Here is a 17666-nt window from a genome sequence, read left to right on the forward strand (position 1 = left end):
GTGGGTAGCAGTAGTCACATCCACAGGTTTTGGAGAGTCCTATATTGCCTGCGTTCCCCACCAGTCTCTACTTCAAGCTCAATCTAGACATACATATATGACTGCTGTTGCCATTCATCAGTCACAATGTTGATCAACACATAACCACTGTAGCCAGATATTGGGATTGGCCAACATGCCACAATTGAAGTGAGTTCTTGGCTGCAGATGTGACACCCAGGTATCATTTGAACAGTAACCATAAGGTGAATATTTATTTTATATTAAAGCTTACTGAGATTTATATTTTTTAATTTTCATTGGCTACATAATATCTTTAAGATATTTTCCTACTACATGTCACACAGGATAGATGATCACTTGCCAAGTTTCTAAAAACCTTGGAATAATAAGATGATTGCTGACCATCTAACAAATCTTGTCCATAATATAAAATTACTTAGGTTAATATAAAATTAGGTGCCTAAAATTTGCCAGAAAGTTTTGCAACACTGGACAAAATGCATTAGGCTGGGTTCAGAGTGTTATTAATTGTTAATCTGTTCTGGAATTTGTGCCAAGGCTGAATCCATCATGTGATAGACATGATTAGTGCCAGACAAACCCCATTGATTTTGTAGCAGAGTGTATCTTTAGAGAATCCACAGGTACACAGGAGAACTTCACTGAGCAAGTTATCGTCAGTAAACAGCATTTACTTCATATGGGTACACATGAGATAAGAATTCAGAAGCACACAGCCATGCTCCTGGTGTAATACAGTCAAAAGCGAAAGTAAAACTAACAACAACAATAGAGAACTTCCCTCCCCACAATACAGCAAACATTTAGCTTCACACTATCGCCATCTGCTGTCAGGCTAGTGTAAAGTCCTCCTTTACATAAACAATAAGCCCATTTCAGTTGCATATGCCAACACCCTTTCTCAACAGTAAGGACTTAGGCTGGTTTCACACTTGCGTTTTTTTTAGCGGTATTTTAGCGCTAAATAGCGCATGCGTTTTTTTTCCTATACTTTGCATGGGATGCGCTTATGTGCGCATACACATGCGTTTGTACGCGTTTTTCCGCGCATGCGTTTTTTTGTGGTATGCGCTCGGGCGCACAAAATGCAACCTGTTGCATTTTTTGGGCGTCCGACTTGCCTCAAAAAAACGCATGCGCGCGCAATGCGTTTTTTTACAGCAAGACACCCATTATAAGTCTATGGTGAGCATATGTGCGCATTGGCATGCTTATGTATGCGTTTTTTTGCACATGCGTTTTTTTTTTACCATTAGTTTAGACAATGGAATTTAGGGGTTTGGGTTAGAGTTAGGGTTAGTTAAGGGGGTTTAGGGTTAGGGTTAGGGTTAGGGTCAGGGTTAGGATCAGGGTATGGTTTGGTTAAGGGTTAGGGTTAGGGTCAGGGTCAGGGTCAGGGTTAGGATCAGGGTATGGTTTGGTTAAGGGTTAGGGTTAGGGTTAGGGTCAGGGTCAGGGTTAGGGTTAGGGTTAGTATCAGGGTATGGTTTGGTTAAGGGTTAGGGTTAGGGTTAGGGTCAGGGTCAGGGTTAGGGTTAGGGTCAGGGTCAGTAAAGTCATGGTTTGGGTTAGTGTGAGGGGCCACCTAATGTTTGGAAAAAACGCAAACGCGGTAAAAACGCACTAAAAACGCATACAAACGCATAAAAACGCTGCGTTTTTTTCATGCATGCTCATAAAAATGCTTGAAAAAAACGCAGCAGTTGTATGCTTTTGTATGCGTTTTTTCAATGCGTTTTTTTGCGGGAAAAACGCACTGCAAAAAAAAGCAAGTGTGAAACTAGCCTTATTCAGTCAAACCCAACTTTTTTATTAGTCTCTGGTGTTTATCAGCATTCAACGCCTTCGTGAAGATGTCTGCTGTCATTTCTTCAGTAGGATAATCCTTCAAGAAATGATACTTCACATTTCCCAAGTCTTTGATTTCGAAATGTCGCGTCAGGATTTTTAGAATGTTTTCTTTATCCCTTTCTTGTTCAGAACAAATCAAAATGTCGTCTACATATGAGTACATAAATCCATCTATTAATTTTGTGTACAAGCATGGATCAGCTTTGCTTTTTTTGAATATTTTCATTTGTAAGCACTTCCGTGATTTTGTCATTCAACACTTTAGCTGCTTACTTAAAACCATATATGCTTTTCTGTAGTTTGCAAACTTTGGGTTTCTTTCATCTTTGAATCCTGGAGGTTGTTCCATGTAAATGTCTTCTGTTAAATCTCCATTCAAAAATGCTGTCTTTACATCCAGATGTATCAGTTCCATCTGTTTCATTGCTGTAACTGTAAGTAAAGTTCTTATTGTAGTATGTTTGACAACTGGAGCAAAAGTCTCATCATAGTCTTCTCCATATTTTTGAGAATACCCTTTAGCTACGAGTCTTGCTCGGTATCTTTCAGGTGTGCCATCTCGTTGGTATTTTATTTTAAAAATCCATTTACATCCTATGGCTTTTCTTCCTTCTGGTAAATCTGTCAGTGTCCATGTATTTGAGTCATGCATGGATTTCATTTCTGTTTCTGCTGCTTCTATCCATTTATTAGCTTCTTCTTTAGAGAGTTTAGATATGTCTTCCCAAGAAGTAGGTTCATACATTTTACTTGTGCTTGTCTTGTATGAGAGATGTTTTGGTGGTTTACTGTTGTGAATTCTCTTTCTGGGCTCCCTCTGGTGGTTACTGAAGGTAGTGGAGCTGGTCAGATTGACAGAGGTGTTTCGAGTTCTCTTTCTGGGCTCCCTCTGGTGGTTACTGGAGCTAGTGGAGCTGGTCAGACTGACAGAGACTTGCCACCTGATAATGACGACTGGAGATCTGGGGTTTCTGACTGGAGTATTTAAGACAGCTGACTTCCTTCAATCCCTGCTGGTGATTTTCTTCCTGTGCCTTCTGAGGTCTGATGTCTCCTGCTCTGTTCTTGCATGGTTCAGCTAAGTGGTTCATTTGCAAATCTTTTTGCATTTGATCTGGTTTTGTCTATCTCTGCTTTGTGCGGGTCAGCTTGCACCTGCTGGGGCTGTGCTGGATCACCGCCCATATGTTACTGCTTGTGTCAGTTTGTTCTGTCCCCTGTCATATTGGTCTCTTTTTGCTTTGCTTTCAGTATATACCAGAGTTCTGATATAGTGGGGGCAAAGTCATGTGACTTCAGTGTTTTTTTGAGCATCAGACGTGTTGGATTTTTCAGGGTTTTTTGCATGATTGCAGACAGTGTCTTTCCTTTCCTGTCCTGTCTAGTCAGTCTGGGCCCCATCATTTGCTTAGTCTATTTTTCTGCCTGCGTTTGTGTTTTCATCTTGTCTCACCGACAATATATGTTTGGGGTCTATCTATTCCTTTGGGGTCTGCTCCGGGGCAGTTTAGATTTCACCTTTCTGGCTTTAGGCTGAGTTAGCTCTCCGGCTGTGCCGAGGCGTCTAGGGCATTGTAGGTATGCTCCAAGGCTACTGCTAGTTGTGTGGATAGGATCAGGGGTCTGCAATCCGCTTAGTTACCAACCTGTCTGGTTTTCTGTGGCTTAGTCCGGTCCTGCTATCCTCCTTGGTGACCCATTCATAACAGTTTACCTTTGTGCTCTCTCATTGAACGTATTGGTTCTGTGTCTGTTTGTAGCTGTATTTCTTCATTTTCGGTATTCTGTTCTTCATCAATTTCAACTACTTTCTCATCAGCACCTATTCAGTTATGTCACTGCTGTTTTTCTCATTTTTTGTGCCAATTGAAATCATAGTGTCTTCATTTAGCTCCTCAATGAATGTCACACTGTTACTCACCGTGACTGTCTGTTTTGGGATCTAGGATTCTGTACCCCTTGCAATTTTCACTATATCCAACAAATATTCCCTCCATGGATCTGCTTTGAAGTTTGGAACGTTTTTCTGCTGTAATGAATACAAAAACTTTACATCCAAAAACTTTTAAATGATTGACACTTGGTTTCATACCTTGCCACAGTTCATATGGAGTTTTCTTCAGTTTTCTGGAAAAAAGTCTGTTCTGTAGATATGTAGCTGTCGTTGCTGCCTCACCCCAATATTTCTCTGGTAGTTTGGAATCTGTCAGCATACATCTCATCATTTCTGTCAGAGTTCTGTTTTTCCTTTCTGCTATTCCATTTTGTTCAGGTGTGTACGGAACAGTTTTCTGGTGTTCTATACCATTTTGTAGTTTTCTATTTTGTGACCTGTAAATTCACCTCCATTATCACTTCCTATGACAATTGGCTTCCTTTAAAATTTGTAACTCAACCTTGCTACATAGTCTACAAGTTTATCAAAAACTTCACTTTTGTTCTTAATTAAGTATGCGACTGTGTATCTTGAGTAGTCATCTATGAAAGTCACCATGTATCTATTTCCTCCTGATGTAGTCATTTTCATGGGTCCACATACGTCAGTATGCACCAAATCAAGTGGTCTTTTGCTTTTCATAGAATCGTAGAGTTGGAAGGGTCCTCCTGGGGCATCTGGTCCAACCCCCTGCTCAAAGCAGGATTCGCTAAATCATCCCAGTCAGATGTCTGTCCAGCCTCTGTTTGAAGACTTCCATTGAAGGAGAACTCACCACTTCTCGTGGCAGCCTGTTCCAATCATTGATCACTCTAACTGTCAAAAAGTTTTTTCTAATATCTAATCTGTGTCTCCTCCCATTCAGTTTCATCCCATTGCTTCTAGTCTTTCCTTGTGCAAATGAGAATAAAGTTGATCCTTCTACAATGTGACAGCCCTTTAGATATTTGTAGACAGCTATTAAGTCTCCTCTCAGTCTTCTCTTTTGCAAACTAAACATTCCCAAATCCTGCAACCTTTCCTCATAAGACAGGGTTTGCAGACCGGTCACCATTCTGGTCGCTCTTTTCTGAACTTGCTCCAGTTTATTGATGTCTTTTTTAAAATGTGGTGCCCAAAACTGGACACAATATTCCAGATGAGGTCTGACCAAAGAGGAGTAGAGGGAAATAATGACTTAATGTGATCTAGACTGTATGCTTCTGTTAATACATCCTAGAATTGCATTTGCCTTTTTTGCTGCTGCATCACACTGTTGACTCATATTCAGTCTGTGATCTATTAGTATACCCAAGTCTTTTTCACATGTGCTGTCACTTAGCCCTATTCCTCCCATTCTGTATATGCTTTTTTCATTTTTATTGCCCAGATGTAGTACTTTGCATTTCTCCCTGTTAAAAACCATTCTGTTAGTTGTTGCCCACTTCTTCAGTTTATTTATATCTTTTTGAATCCTCTCTCTCTCTTCTCTAGTATTAGCTATCCCTCCTAGCTTTGTGTCATCAGCAAATTTAATCAGTTTACCCTCAATTCATCTCACTTTCTTTTGGAATAGATATTCTTGTGGCTTTAGATTTTATACAACATTCCCATCTTACGGTAATTGAGCAATCTGATATCTTTAGATCTTTTGTCAATTCTTTTCTTTGTAGTTCCCTTACACTGTCAGGGTGTCTGTGTCCTAGACGTCTATGCCACACGTGAATACAGTTCCTGTGATCATGTGTACATACCTTCATCTGTTCCTTTGGTGTGTCGAGATGATATAACTGTTCATCTGCCTTGACATTGGTTATCACCTTGTTTCCTGCTAGAATTGCACACTCATTGTCTTTGAATTCTACAGTGAGTCCTTTGGCTGTTAAACGCTTCACAGATAACAATCCGGCTTCCAATTTTGGAACATACAACACATCCTGTACAAGTATCTTTGAATCTTGTCTGAACTTGTTTGAACAGTTTAGCATACCTTGTCCTATACCTTCTGCAGTTATTTTGCTTCTATCTGTAAGATAAATGGCTTCTCTTATCTAAATCAAGTTCAGTGAAGAAATTCTTGTCACTTGTCATATGATTCGTTGCTCCTGAATGAATAAACCAACCAAGTGATGATTTCTTGTCTGTTACTTTAAATGTGCCATTCCAATTATTCTCACATGAATCGGAAATTGTGTTTTTCACTTTCTGTGTATACTCTTTATGTTGTAATTTTGCTGTTCTTCTTTCCATATGGTGCAGTCTTTCTTTAAGTGACCTTTTTTCTTAAATCTGAAACATCCTCTTGTGTCTTTATTATAGGGTTTTTTAAATTCTGTAGCTTTAAGAGCATTTCCACTGTCCTTTTCAGTAGAAGAATCATTTGTTTGTTCTTTTCTTCTCTGATATTCATCTATTAGTCTGGTTTTCACAAAATCTAATATCATGTCTTTTTCTGGTCTTGTCTCTAGGGCATTTATCAAGGCTGTATGCGAATCTGGTAAACTGCACAATATTATTGCTGCTACATGACTTTCTTTAATGTCTTCACCAATAGACCTTAGCTGTGATATTACTTCCATCACTGAGAATATGTGCTTCTGCATATCATCATTTGCACTCAGTCTCATACTGTAAAGCTTTCTTAATAAAAATAACTTGTGATTTAAACTAGATCTTTCATATAGCTTTTTCAATGTCTCTCACATTCCTTTTGCTGTATCCTCATTCCTTATATGTATTAATTGAGCATCATCCACTAATAAGAGAATGATGGCGCTAGCTTCTCTATTCTTTCTATCCCATGTCTGATTATCTTCATCAGGTCTATCTGTAGTAATTACTTCCCATAAATCTTCTTTAGATAGCAACATCTCTACTTTGAGTTTCCATAACTGATAATTTTCACTGTTCAGCTTAGCTACTGTGAGTTTCAGCTCAGTGCTGCACATCATTTTGATCTAATCTTACTTGTTTTATGAAGATATTCTTCCTTCTTGAGAGGTCCTGTATATCCTGTGTGTGGTGATTCTCTGTAATGATCTTCAGTGTGCAGTCATCCAGTTCCTGGGTCATAAATTCCTTTGTCCCTCTGTATCTGGATTTTTTTTCAGCTTCCATTCACTGGGTTTTATCTCCTTCTGTTAACAGAGATTATCTGCTTCTCCGGTGTCTGGATTTATTGCTTGGAATTACCTTCTGGTTGTCTCTGTCCTGGGTGTCTGGGATTCTTTGTCCTGGGCCCATAAGCTGTAGCAGAGTGTATCTTTAGAGAATCCACCGGTACACAGAAGAACTTCACCGATCAAGTTATCTTCAGTAAACAGCATTTACTTCATATGGATAAACATGAGATAATAATTCAGAAGCACACAGCCGTGCTGCTGGTGTAATACAGTCCAAAGCGACAGTAAAACTAACAACAATAGAGAACTTCCCTCCCCACAATACAGCAAACATTTAACTTCACACTATCGCCATCTGCTGTCAGGCTAATGTAAAGTCCTCCTTTACATAAACAATAAGTCCATTTATGTTGCATATGCCAACAGATTTATAGTATGTCAGTCAGGATTATGTCGTGGTTTGCCTCATCTTACCGGAAAAAAAAAATAGCACAGCAAGTTACAGTAGTTGACCTGATAAAAATCAATGAATCTGCAACATCGCCTCCAACACAGATGTGAACCTAGCATGCATGAGATATCAGCTGCCTGGTCATATGCCACTGAACCTTGAGACAGTATACCTGACTCCACTGCTGCCTAGGCATGGGCCATTGAACCTGGAGATAGTATACCAGACTTCATTGCTGCCTGGTCATTCGCCATTGAACCGAGAGACAGTATACTAGTATACTCGACTTCATTGCTCCCTGGTCATTCGCCATTGAACCTGGAGACAGTATACACAACTTCATTGTTGCCTAGTCATGCACCATTGAACCTGGAGACAGTATACCCAATTTCATTGCTGCCTGGTCATGCGCCATTGAACCTGGAGACAGTATACCCAACTTCATTGCTGCCTGGTCATGTGCCATTAAATCTGGAGACAGTATACCTGACTTCATTGCGCATGCCCAAGCATTAAACATGTCATGAACATGGATGAGATTAACATTGCAGCAACTGAAGCCGGACTAGTCTGGGTGAGTAGATGCCCTGCTGGACTAGTCCTGCTCAAGTGGCACTTAATGCAAACATAAAAATAAGCTGTAAAATATAATGGTGGTAGTTTAAAAGTGTTGGGGGATCCGACGGATTCCCGTTAAATGGAATCCAGATTGGTGATCAAATAATAGTTGTAAGTCCACTTCGGAAACCAACGGCAATAAGCAGTTATTGCTGAGAAAAGCTACTTTTGACCACTACACTGATAATGGACTATTACCTGCATAGTGGACTATTCAAATGAAATCCCATCCAAGAAAATATGGTTGTCAGGTTCTTTTTATTAGCATTTCTTCAGTCTGAATATATTTATTCTGTACCATACAAGAACATAGTAGTAATTTCGAGGTAATGTACATTTGTATTATTGTGTTTTAGCTGATCTCATAATATGGTTGTCCGCTTACTTGAGGGTACCACTGAATCCAGCCTGCATTCTGTTGATTGATGCATTACACGTCATATTGGAAATCTTCAAACGTCCTTTTGAATCTCTGGCAAGATCCAGATCAGTTTTAATGTGCACTCCTTCCGCTGAAGCATTGATCATCCCTACGTCATAGCTGAAGAACGCATAATGTCATCATTCTCTTATTTTTCCATAACATGGTAGAGAGATAAGAGATAAGGTAGCACTAATATCAGGATGATACTCACAAGAGCCAGTAGAGAAGTTTTCTCTGGAAGTTGAGGCTTATAGATGCATTATTAATGTCTAATACCAGTTGTCTGTTCGGCTGAAACCGCAACTCAGACTGGGACAGCTGCAAGTTTGTGACACGTACGCTGGGAAGAAAGAAAGGATCAAAAATCATTCATTCATGAGACAATGCCTATAGACATTTCAGGACACCTACAGGATGCCCTACATGTAGCTAGTTACTACTGCTTATTATGGGATAGTTCTACAAAGGGAAAAGCCAATGCTGAAAGCCAAGAAACATGTAAAAGTACATCTGCCAGTGGCTACCAAAATTGGAAAGATTTTTTTCCTTTAACTTAAGTTTTGACTCGTTATCACATATATCACGGGATAACATTGCAGATGGTGAATGAGCTTGGATCCCCAACAGTGCTCTGATTAAAGGGGCTACTTGGCGATGTGTCGGTACTTTGACAACTGAGGTGGAAGACTTCTACACCTACAATCTCCACCATAATGTTAGTTTGGAAGCACCAAAGATAGTTTAAGTGTATGGATGTAATAAGTACATTTGTTAAGAATCTATTCGTTTATCTGAAGATTGGCAGAAATCATACCACAAGCCTACGCAGGCCTAGGTTTCAATTTCTGATGCATTAATAGCCAAAAATACATCACATTTATGAAAAAAATGCATCTCTTAAAGAATTTGCACATTTTATCAAAATATATGTTACTGATTCTCTGATGCTCCTGTTCTATTCTAAGTTTTGATCCCACACCGGTCGATGTACTATGTGGCACATCCAGCTAGACATATGACTGCTGAAGCCAAACACTGGTCACAATGGAGATCAATGCATGTCCACTATACCACGTCATTGTGACCAGATGGTTACAACTACAGGCAGTGATTGACTGCAACAGTCACACTTCACTAAGAACCAAAGAGGAAACCGGCGGGGGGTCCTCGGGAAGCATTGGTATAGTGACAGTGGGGGATTGCAAGGTATTATTTTTATTTTGCAGTTTTCTGAGATTTTAATTCTTCAACATTCAGTGGCTGGAAAATGTCTTTAAAACTGCCGTATGAAATGCCAGTGTTGTTGTCTATCAATATGTGGTTGGCGGAGAGGATGAAACCATCTGCAAAAGCAACTTGTGGCAGACTACAGTAAGGCTACTTTCACACATCAGGTTTTCGGCGTCAGGCGCGATCCGGCGTCGTGCCGGAACGCCGGATCCGGCAAATGTTTAGTAAAACCGGATGTGACGGATCCGGTTTTCTGCCGGATCCGTCTTTTTCTTGACAGACAAAACCGGATCCGTCTCATCCGGTTCATCCGTTTTTCTATCCGTTTTTCGACGGATTACGCCGGATCCGGTTTTTAAAATTGACCCTTGTGGCCTTCCGAACGGGATTGGCTACTGGAAAACTAGATATAGCATGTTCCTACAGCCCTTCTTTGACAGGTTGTAGAGAAGAAAGTGCAGGTTGGAGAGAAGAGCAAGTTACTGGCGAAGATGGATGTTGTCATTGGAAATATTACCACTAGAAGTTCTGTGACGGTTTCAGGGACAATTTTCCACTATACTTTTTGTCACCTCAAGGCAGAGTACACTGGGATGACAGAGTGTGAGAGATTTTTGCCCTAAACTTGTGTACCTTCTGGACCAACAGTATATACCTTTGCCAACCAAAGTTGGCTATCTTGTCATGGTCTTACTATTTTTACCTTTAGGCCACAGGTGTGTACCTGGTTGTGTTTTATGCAAAGTATTTCACCTTTTAACAAAAGTTGTGTACATTGGTAGGAAATCACCAACAATAAACACAACTTTTTAAGTGAAATACTTTGCTTCAAACACAACCAGGAACACAACTGTGGCAAAAAGCTAAAATTTACCCACAGTTATACCTGGTTTTGAATACCTTTTTACCTTTGAAATACCCTGTATTTAACCTTTTTTTAAAACATAGTTCGCCGCAGAAAGAAATGACAGACAACCATTGTGAAACGATAATTTAACTTTTATTTAAATTTTTTTTTTTTTTGTAGAATGTTTTTAAAGTGCAAAAAAACTTTTTTAGAAAGGTTTTAAACCCAATGGGCATTTTTATTACAAAAAAAAAAACATTACAATTCTGTGTACTGTGGGGTGGAAATACTGCTGGAGGGGCTGCGGGACACTTCGACACTGGGTGTGTGGAGAGAGGACTGGGATCTTGGTGGGGAAGGAACAGTTAGAGGTGAAGGTGTGGAAAAAACTACAGAATGGGTGGACATGTGGGAAGCAGAAGAGGTGGTGGGTGGTGGAGTGGAGGGCTGGGCAGGGACTGTAGGAGCAGATGATGTTGATGGAAAGTTGTATGGGGAAGGAGTTTGGTACGGGGAAGGAGTTTGGTACGGGGAAGGAGTTTGGTACGGGGCAGGAGTTTGGTACGGGGCAGGTTGCTGGAAGTGGGGAGATGACTGGTACTGGGGAGGTTGCTGGTACTGGGGAGGTTGCTGGTACTGGGCAGGTTGCTGGTATGTAGTAGGAGGGGGAGGATGAAAAGTGGCTGGAGGGGGTGCAGATGTAATAGGAGGGGGAGGATGGAAAGTGGCTGGAGGGGGTGCAGGTGGAGGAACAACAGTGGTGGGAGGTGGAGGTTGGGAGGTAACCTGCTGTAGAGCACCGTGGCACGAATGCATTACATGCATCTGCTGGGCAGGAGAGAGCGTTTCCATGCGCTCCACAACAGACCTGAAAAAGGTGTGGTTTGGCGAAGATCTTGCTTCTGAATGCATGGTTTGCAGAAGTGTCTTCACCTCCAGAATGCTGGAGTTGATCTGCTGAAAGCCTGCGGAGATTTGCTCTGACAAGACTTTGAGACAGTTCTGGAAAGATGCATTCAGATGCAATAACTCTTGCGCATAACTCTTTTCCTGACCCCTCTGCCGCTGTCGCCCAGTACCCGCAGGTGTACTAGAGGCGGCAGGGGCAGAAGGGTGGGGTAAAGGGAAAGCGATCTCCTCACCAGCAGCTTCATGTAATGTAGGCGGCCACGATGCTCCTGTGCTGGTGGATGGGACAGATGGGTCGAATGTGTGGGAAGGCAGGGAAGGTGCAGATGTACCGGGGCGGTCGAAGTGTCCCTCGGTGCCGGTCTCCTCAGGGATCGCCTCAGAAGGGTCCAATCGTGCAGGCTCCCGAGTGCTGCTCACCGTGCTGTGGAATAAAGAGAAAAAAAAACAATTAAAATACTGACATGGTATGGCCCTGGCTGAAAAAAAAAAGTTACATCTAACATTTTTTTCACATGTGGTGTGTAATATTTACCTTCTGGTGAGCATTGTTTCCTGGAGGAACGACAGGGCTTCTGCGTACTTGTACTTGCTCCTGCGTCCTCCATATCCACTCGGGGCCCGCATCTCTTTATTGAACTCCTTCTTGAAACGATCCCTCACAGACCGCCACCGATTCACAATTCTGTTCCCTGAAACGAGAAAGGAGTGGTTAGTATACAACATCAGTGTTTCACAAACTCCAGTCCTCATGGTCCCCAGGGGTCATGTTTTCAGGATTTCCATAGTAAATAGAAATCCTGAACACATGATCCGTGTGGACCACGAGGACTGGAGTTCGGGAAACACTGGTTTACATCAAGCAACCGGTACTGTATATACTTACGCTCTTTAATCTGGTCCCGAGCTTCGAGGTCCTCCCAGCGGCCCACAAGGAGAGAACAGATTTCCTCCCAGAGTCGTCGGGTAATGATCAGGTCAGCGTGGCGGCGGTCAGCCATATTCCAGAGCGGCTCCCTTTCTCTGACGAGATCGATGAGGCGGTCCACATCAATCCCTCCATCCTCACCGTCAGAGTCGGGAGCACGCTGTGAAGGCTGTTAAAGAAAAAGACAAAAATAACATAATTAGCCTCCACAAAAGAAATGAAATAAAAAGTGCAAAAAAACAAAGCCAAAATATTTATACTTACACGCTGGTGACCGCCGCGTTGCTGTCGCCGACGACCCTGGGAGGCACTGCGAGGACCTCTTGGCCGAGCACCAGATTGGGAAGACTAGAGAAGAAAACAAAAAATGTTATGAGTTTGGATGTAGGCATTTGTTTGCTGTGTGTGGTCTGCAGAACATTGTTTTCTATGTGTTGTGTGTAGTGTGATGTTGTGTTTCTGCGTTTGATGCAAAAAACTTACGAATTGTGAGCCCACTCCAAGCGTCTGTCCACCCCTTCCTTCTTCTGGGAGCTCCTCTTCATCTTGTGATTCCTGTTTTGAAATAAAAGGCAATGAATAGACATATATTACAGAGATGATGGATTTTGGAAATAAAAACTTACCGTCAAACGCTGACGATGCGAGGGAGGGCTCCCAGAAGAAGATGTGCTGTCCTGTTGATGGCCAGACTCCATGGCTGTGGGTATTGCTGCTGCCAGTGATGCCATTTCTGCTGCTGCTGCATCTCTTTGGCGGCTGTTGAATAAAGAGAAACAAAGGGCCAATGAATATCTTGATATTCCATGGCCCTAGTTTGGAGGAATGGGGGATTTGATAATTACCGTCTCTCATCTGCTTCTGGACTCCCCTCCCGTTCAGCATGCTGCTCCATTTGGGGTGGTGCTGATGGTGCTGCTGCTGCATCTCTTTGGCGGCTGTTGAATAAAGAGAAACAAAGGGCCAATGAATATCTTGATATTCCATGGCCCTAGTTTGGAGGAATGGGGGATTTGATAATTACCGTCTCTCATCTGCTGCTGGCCTCCCCTCCTCAGCATGTTCTATTTGCTGCTCCATTTGGGGTGGTGGTGGTGCTGATGGTGCTGCAGTGGTCTCCTGCCTTCTCCTGCTTCGCTTGGTTGCTTTCTTGGGTGGCATGTTGGGTGTGGCTGTGGGTCCCACTGTCTTGCTTTTATATATGTCTTGTGGGCAGAGCTACTGAGCATGCTCAGACCAAAAAACCGGATCCGGCCGCCGGATCCGGCTTACGCCGGATCCGGCGCATTGCGGCGCTCATAGGCTTTCATTGTGTGAAAAAGCCGGACGCGCCGGATCCGGCGTGTCCGGCTTTTTCGCCGGAGACAAAAAACGTTACAGTAGACGTTTTTTCCAGACGCCGGATCGCGACACATTGCGACACATTGCCGGATCCGGCGAAAACCGGATGAAACGCATGGCCATCCGGCGCGATCCGGCACAAATGCAAGTCAATGGAGGTGAAACCGGATCCGGCATTGCATTTCGCCGGATCCGGTTTCTGTCAAAAGCGCCGGATCGCGCCTGACGGCGAAAACCTGATGTGTGAAAGAGGCCTAAGATGAGCAGCAGCTGTTTAGTGACACTCATCATATATGTATATATATATGTATATATATACACTCACTGGCCACTTTATTAGGTACACCATGCTAGTAAGGGGTTGGACCCCCTTTTGCCTTCAGAACTGCCTCAATTCTTCGTGGCAGAGATTCAACAAGGTGCTGGAAGCATTCCTCAGAGATTTTGGACCATATTGACATGATGGCATCACACAGTTGGCGCAGATTTGTCGGCTGCACATCCCTGATGCGAATCTCCCGTTCCACCACATCCCAAAGATGCTCTATTGGATTGAGATCTGGTGACTGAGGAGGCCATTTGAGTACAGTAAACTCATTGTCATGTTCAAGAAACCAATCTGAGATGATTCGAGCTTTATGACATGGCGCATTATCCTGCTGAAAGTAGCCATCAGATGTTGGGTACATTGTGGTCATAAAGGGATGGACATGGTCAGCAACAATACTCAGGTAGGCTGTGGCGTTGCAACGATGCTCAATTGGTACCAAGGGGCCCAAAGAGTGCCCAGAAAAAATTCCCCACACCATGACACCACCACCACCAGCCTGAACCGTTGATACAAGGCAGGATGGATCCATGCTTTCATGTTGTTTACGCCAAATTCTGACCCTACCATCCGAATGTCACAGCAGAAATCGAGACTCATCAGACCAGGCAACGTTTTTCCAATCTTCTACTGTCCAATTTCGATGAGCTTGTGCAAATTGTAGCCTCAGTTTCCTGTTCTTAGCTGAGAGGAGTGGTACCCAGTGTGGTCTTCTGCTGCTGTAGCCCATCTGCCTCAAAGTTCGACGCACTGTGCGTTCAGAGATGCTCTTCTGCCTACCTTGGTTGTAACGGGTGGCAATTTGAGTCACTGTTGCCTTTCTATCAGCTCGAACCAGTCTGCCCATTCTCCTCTGACCTCTGGCATCAACATGGCATTTCCGGCCACAGAACTGCCGCTCACTGGATTTTTTTTCTTTTTCGGACCATTCTCTGTAAACCCTAGAGATGGTTGTGCGTGAAAATCCCAGTAGATCAGCAGTTTCTGAAATTCTCAGACCAGCCCTTCTGGCACCAACAATCATGCCACGTTCAAAGGCACTCAAATCACCTTTCTTCCCCATACTGATGCTCGGTTTGAACTGCAGGAGATTGTCTTGACCATGTCTACATGCCTAAATGCACTGAGTTGCCGCCATGTGATTGGCTGATTAGAAATTAAGTCTTAACACACAGTTGGACAGGTGTACCTAATAAAGTGGCCAGTGAGTGTATATATACACACACACACACACACACACACACAGTCATATGTTAAAGTTTGGTCACCCCTATTAATGTTAACCTTTTTTCTTTATAACAATTTTGTTTTTTGCAACAGCTATTTCAGTTTCATATATCTAATAACTAATGGACTCCGTTATATTTCTGGATTCAAATGAGGTTTATTGTACTAACAGAAAATGTGCAATCTGCATTTAAACAAAATTTGACCGGTGCAAAAGTATGGACACCTCAACATAAAAGTGACATTAATATTTCGTAGATCCTCCTTTTGCAAAAAATAACAGCCTCTAGTCGCTTCCTGTAGCTATTAATGAGTTCCTGGATCCTGGATGAAGGTATTTGTGACCATTCCTATTTACAAAACAATTCCAGTTCAGTTAAGTTTGATGGTCGCCGAGCATGGACAGCCCGCTTCAAATCATCCCACAGATGTTCAATGATATTCAGGTCTGGGGACTGGGATGGCCATTCCAGAACATTGTAATTGTTCCTCTGCATGATTGCCTGAGTAGATTTGGAGCGGTGTTTTGGATCATTGTCTTGCTGAAATATCCATCCCCTGCGTAACTTCAACTTCGTCACTGATTCTTGCACATTATTGTCAAGAATCTGCTGATACTGAGTTGAACCCATGCGACCCTCAACTTTAACAAGATTCCCGGTGCCGGCATTGGCCACACAGCCCCAAAGCATGATGGAACCTCCACCAAATTTTACTGTGGGTAGCAAGTGTTTTTCTTGGAATGCTGTGTTTTTTAGCCTCCATGCATAACGCCTTTTTGTATGACCAAACAACTCAATCTTTGTTTCATCAGTCCACAGGACCTTCTTCCAAAATGTAACTGGCTTGTCCAAATGTGCTTTTGCATACCTCAGGCAACTCTGTTTGTGGCGTGCTTGCAGAAACGGCTTCTTTCGCATCACTCTCCCATACAGCTTCTCCTTGTGCAAAGTGCGCTGTATTGTTGACCGATGCACAGTGACACCATCTGCAGCAAGATGATGCTGCAGGTCTTTGGAGGTGGTCTGTGGATTGTCCTTGACTGTTCTCACCATTCTTCTTCTCTGCCTTTCTGATATTTTTCTTGGCCTGCCACTTCTGGGCTTAACAAAAACTGTACCTGTGTTCTTCCATTTCCTTACTATGTTCCTCACAGTGGAAACTGACAGGTTAAATCTGAGACAACTTTTTGTATCCTTCCCCTGAAAAGCTATGTTGAATAATCTTTGTTTTCAGATCATTTGAGAGTTGTTTTGAGGAGCCCATGATGCCACTCTTCATAGGAGAACTACTTGCAAGTGGCCACCTTAAATACCTTTTCTCATGATTTGATACACCTGGCTATGAAGTTCAAAGCTCAATGAGGTTACAAAACCAATTTAGTGCTTCAGGAAGTCAGTAAAAAGTAGTTAGGAGTGTTCAAATCAAGAAAATCATAAGGGTGCCCATACTTTTGCACCGGTCAAATTTTGTTTAAATGCAGATTGCACATTTTCTGTTAGTACAATAAACCTCATTTGAATCCAGAAATATAACTGAGTCCATCAGTTATTAGATATATGAAACTGAAATAGCTGTTGCAAAAACCAAAATTGTTATAAAGAAAAAAGGTTAACATTAATAGGGGTGCCCAAACTTTAACATATGACTGTAATATATATATATATATATATATATATATATATATCGTATATATATATATGTATATATATATATATATAACACAACAGCACAGGAAAGAATAGGGTGCAAAGCCTCCCAGGCACGTACCAGTCCTTGTACATAGAAATAAAAAAAATGGAGGCAGCACACCATATGAAATTTTAGAAAGTAGTGTTATTTAATATGGCCAATAGCCATATGGGCTATTAAATAACACTTCTTTTTTTGATAGATATATATATATATATATACACAGCGACAATGGAGAATTTACATTGGCATTTATGATGCACAAGTTCATATACAATTTGACAGGGGCATTCATTCAATCTAGGATTACTTACTTGTTTATGCTGTAGCTGAATCTCCCCTCACTTCCATTCACATCTGGAATTGTGATGTTCTCCAGCTCCTGTTCCACAAACTTCAGTCCCTCATGTTTCACTAATTCAAAGAAATGTTCATTTAGTCCCCACACAGTATGAGACAAAACCTTTATGTATTCTAAATGTACAGAATATTTCTTTGCTTTTTGAGCTATTGCTATTCCATGTGTGGTCATAGATCAGTCTACCATCCATCATCCTTATCTGGATCTGCTCTAGCAAAGTGTTCTTCTGATGCCAAGCACATGCAATATTCACTCTGGAGGAAGGTGATAGAGGAGATGCTATGTCCCTGTTGCTGGGTTTGTGTGCTGTCCGGCAGCCCAGAAGGTGTCATCAGCTCCCTGCTATGGCTTGTGGCCAGCTATTGCTTGGCTTCTCATTGTGATTTGGTGCTACTTTT

General features: G+C 42.1%; 1 protein-coding gene across 2 annotated transcripts in view; it reads right to left on the bottom strand.

Annotated features, from left to right (window-relative positions):
- The window catches only part of PLTP (phospholipid transfer protein), an 85534-nt gene that overhangs the window by 14724 nt on the left and 53144 nt on the right, over positions 1-17666 (bottom strand). The window contains exons 3-5 of one of the 2 annotated variants that reach the window (XM_073559346.1): positions 17222-17321; positions 8617-8745; positions 8367-8522 (exon numbers count right to left, since the gene is read on the bottom strand). In XM_073559346.1, coding sequence (XP_073415447.1) covers positions 8367-8522; positions 8617-8745; positions 17222-17321 — 385 coding nt within the window. The remainder of the gene's footprint in view (positions 1-8366; positions 8523-8616; positions 8746-17221; positions 17322-17666) is intronic. The other variant, XM_073559347.1, reaches the window with a different exon arrangement.

The sequence above is a fragment of the Dendrobates tinctorius genome, unplaced genomic scaffold (genome assembly GCF_039654945.1).
Source record: "Dendrobates tinctorius isolate UK_male_01 unplaced genomic scaffold, ASM3965494v1 ptg000270l, whole genome shotgun sequence".
Lineage (NCBI taxonomy): Eukaryota > Metazoa > Chordata > Amphibia > Anura > Dendrobatidae > Dendrobates > Dendrobates tinctorius.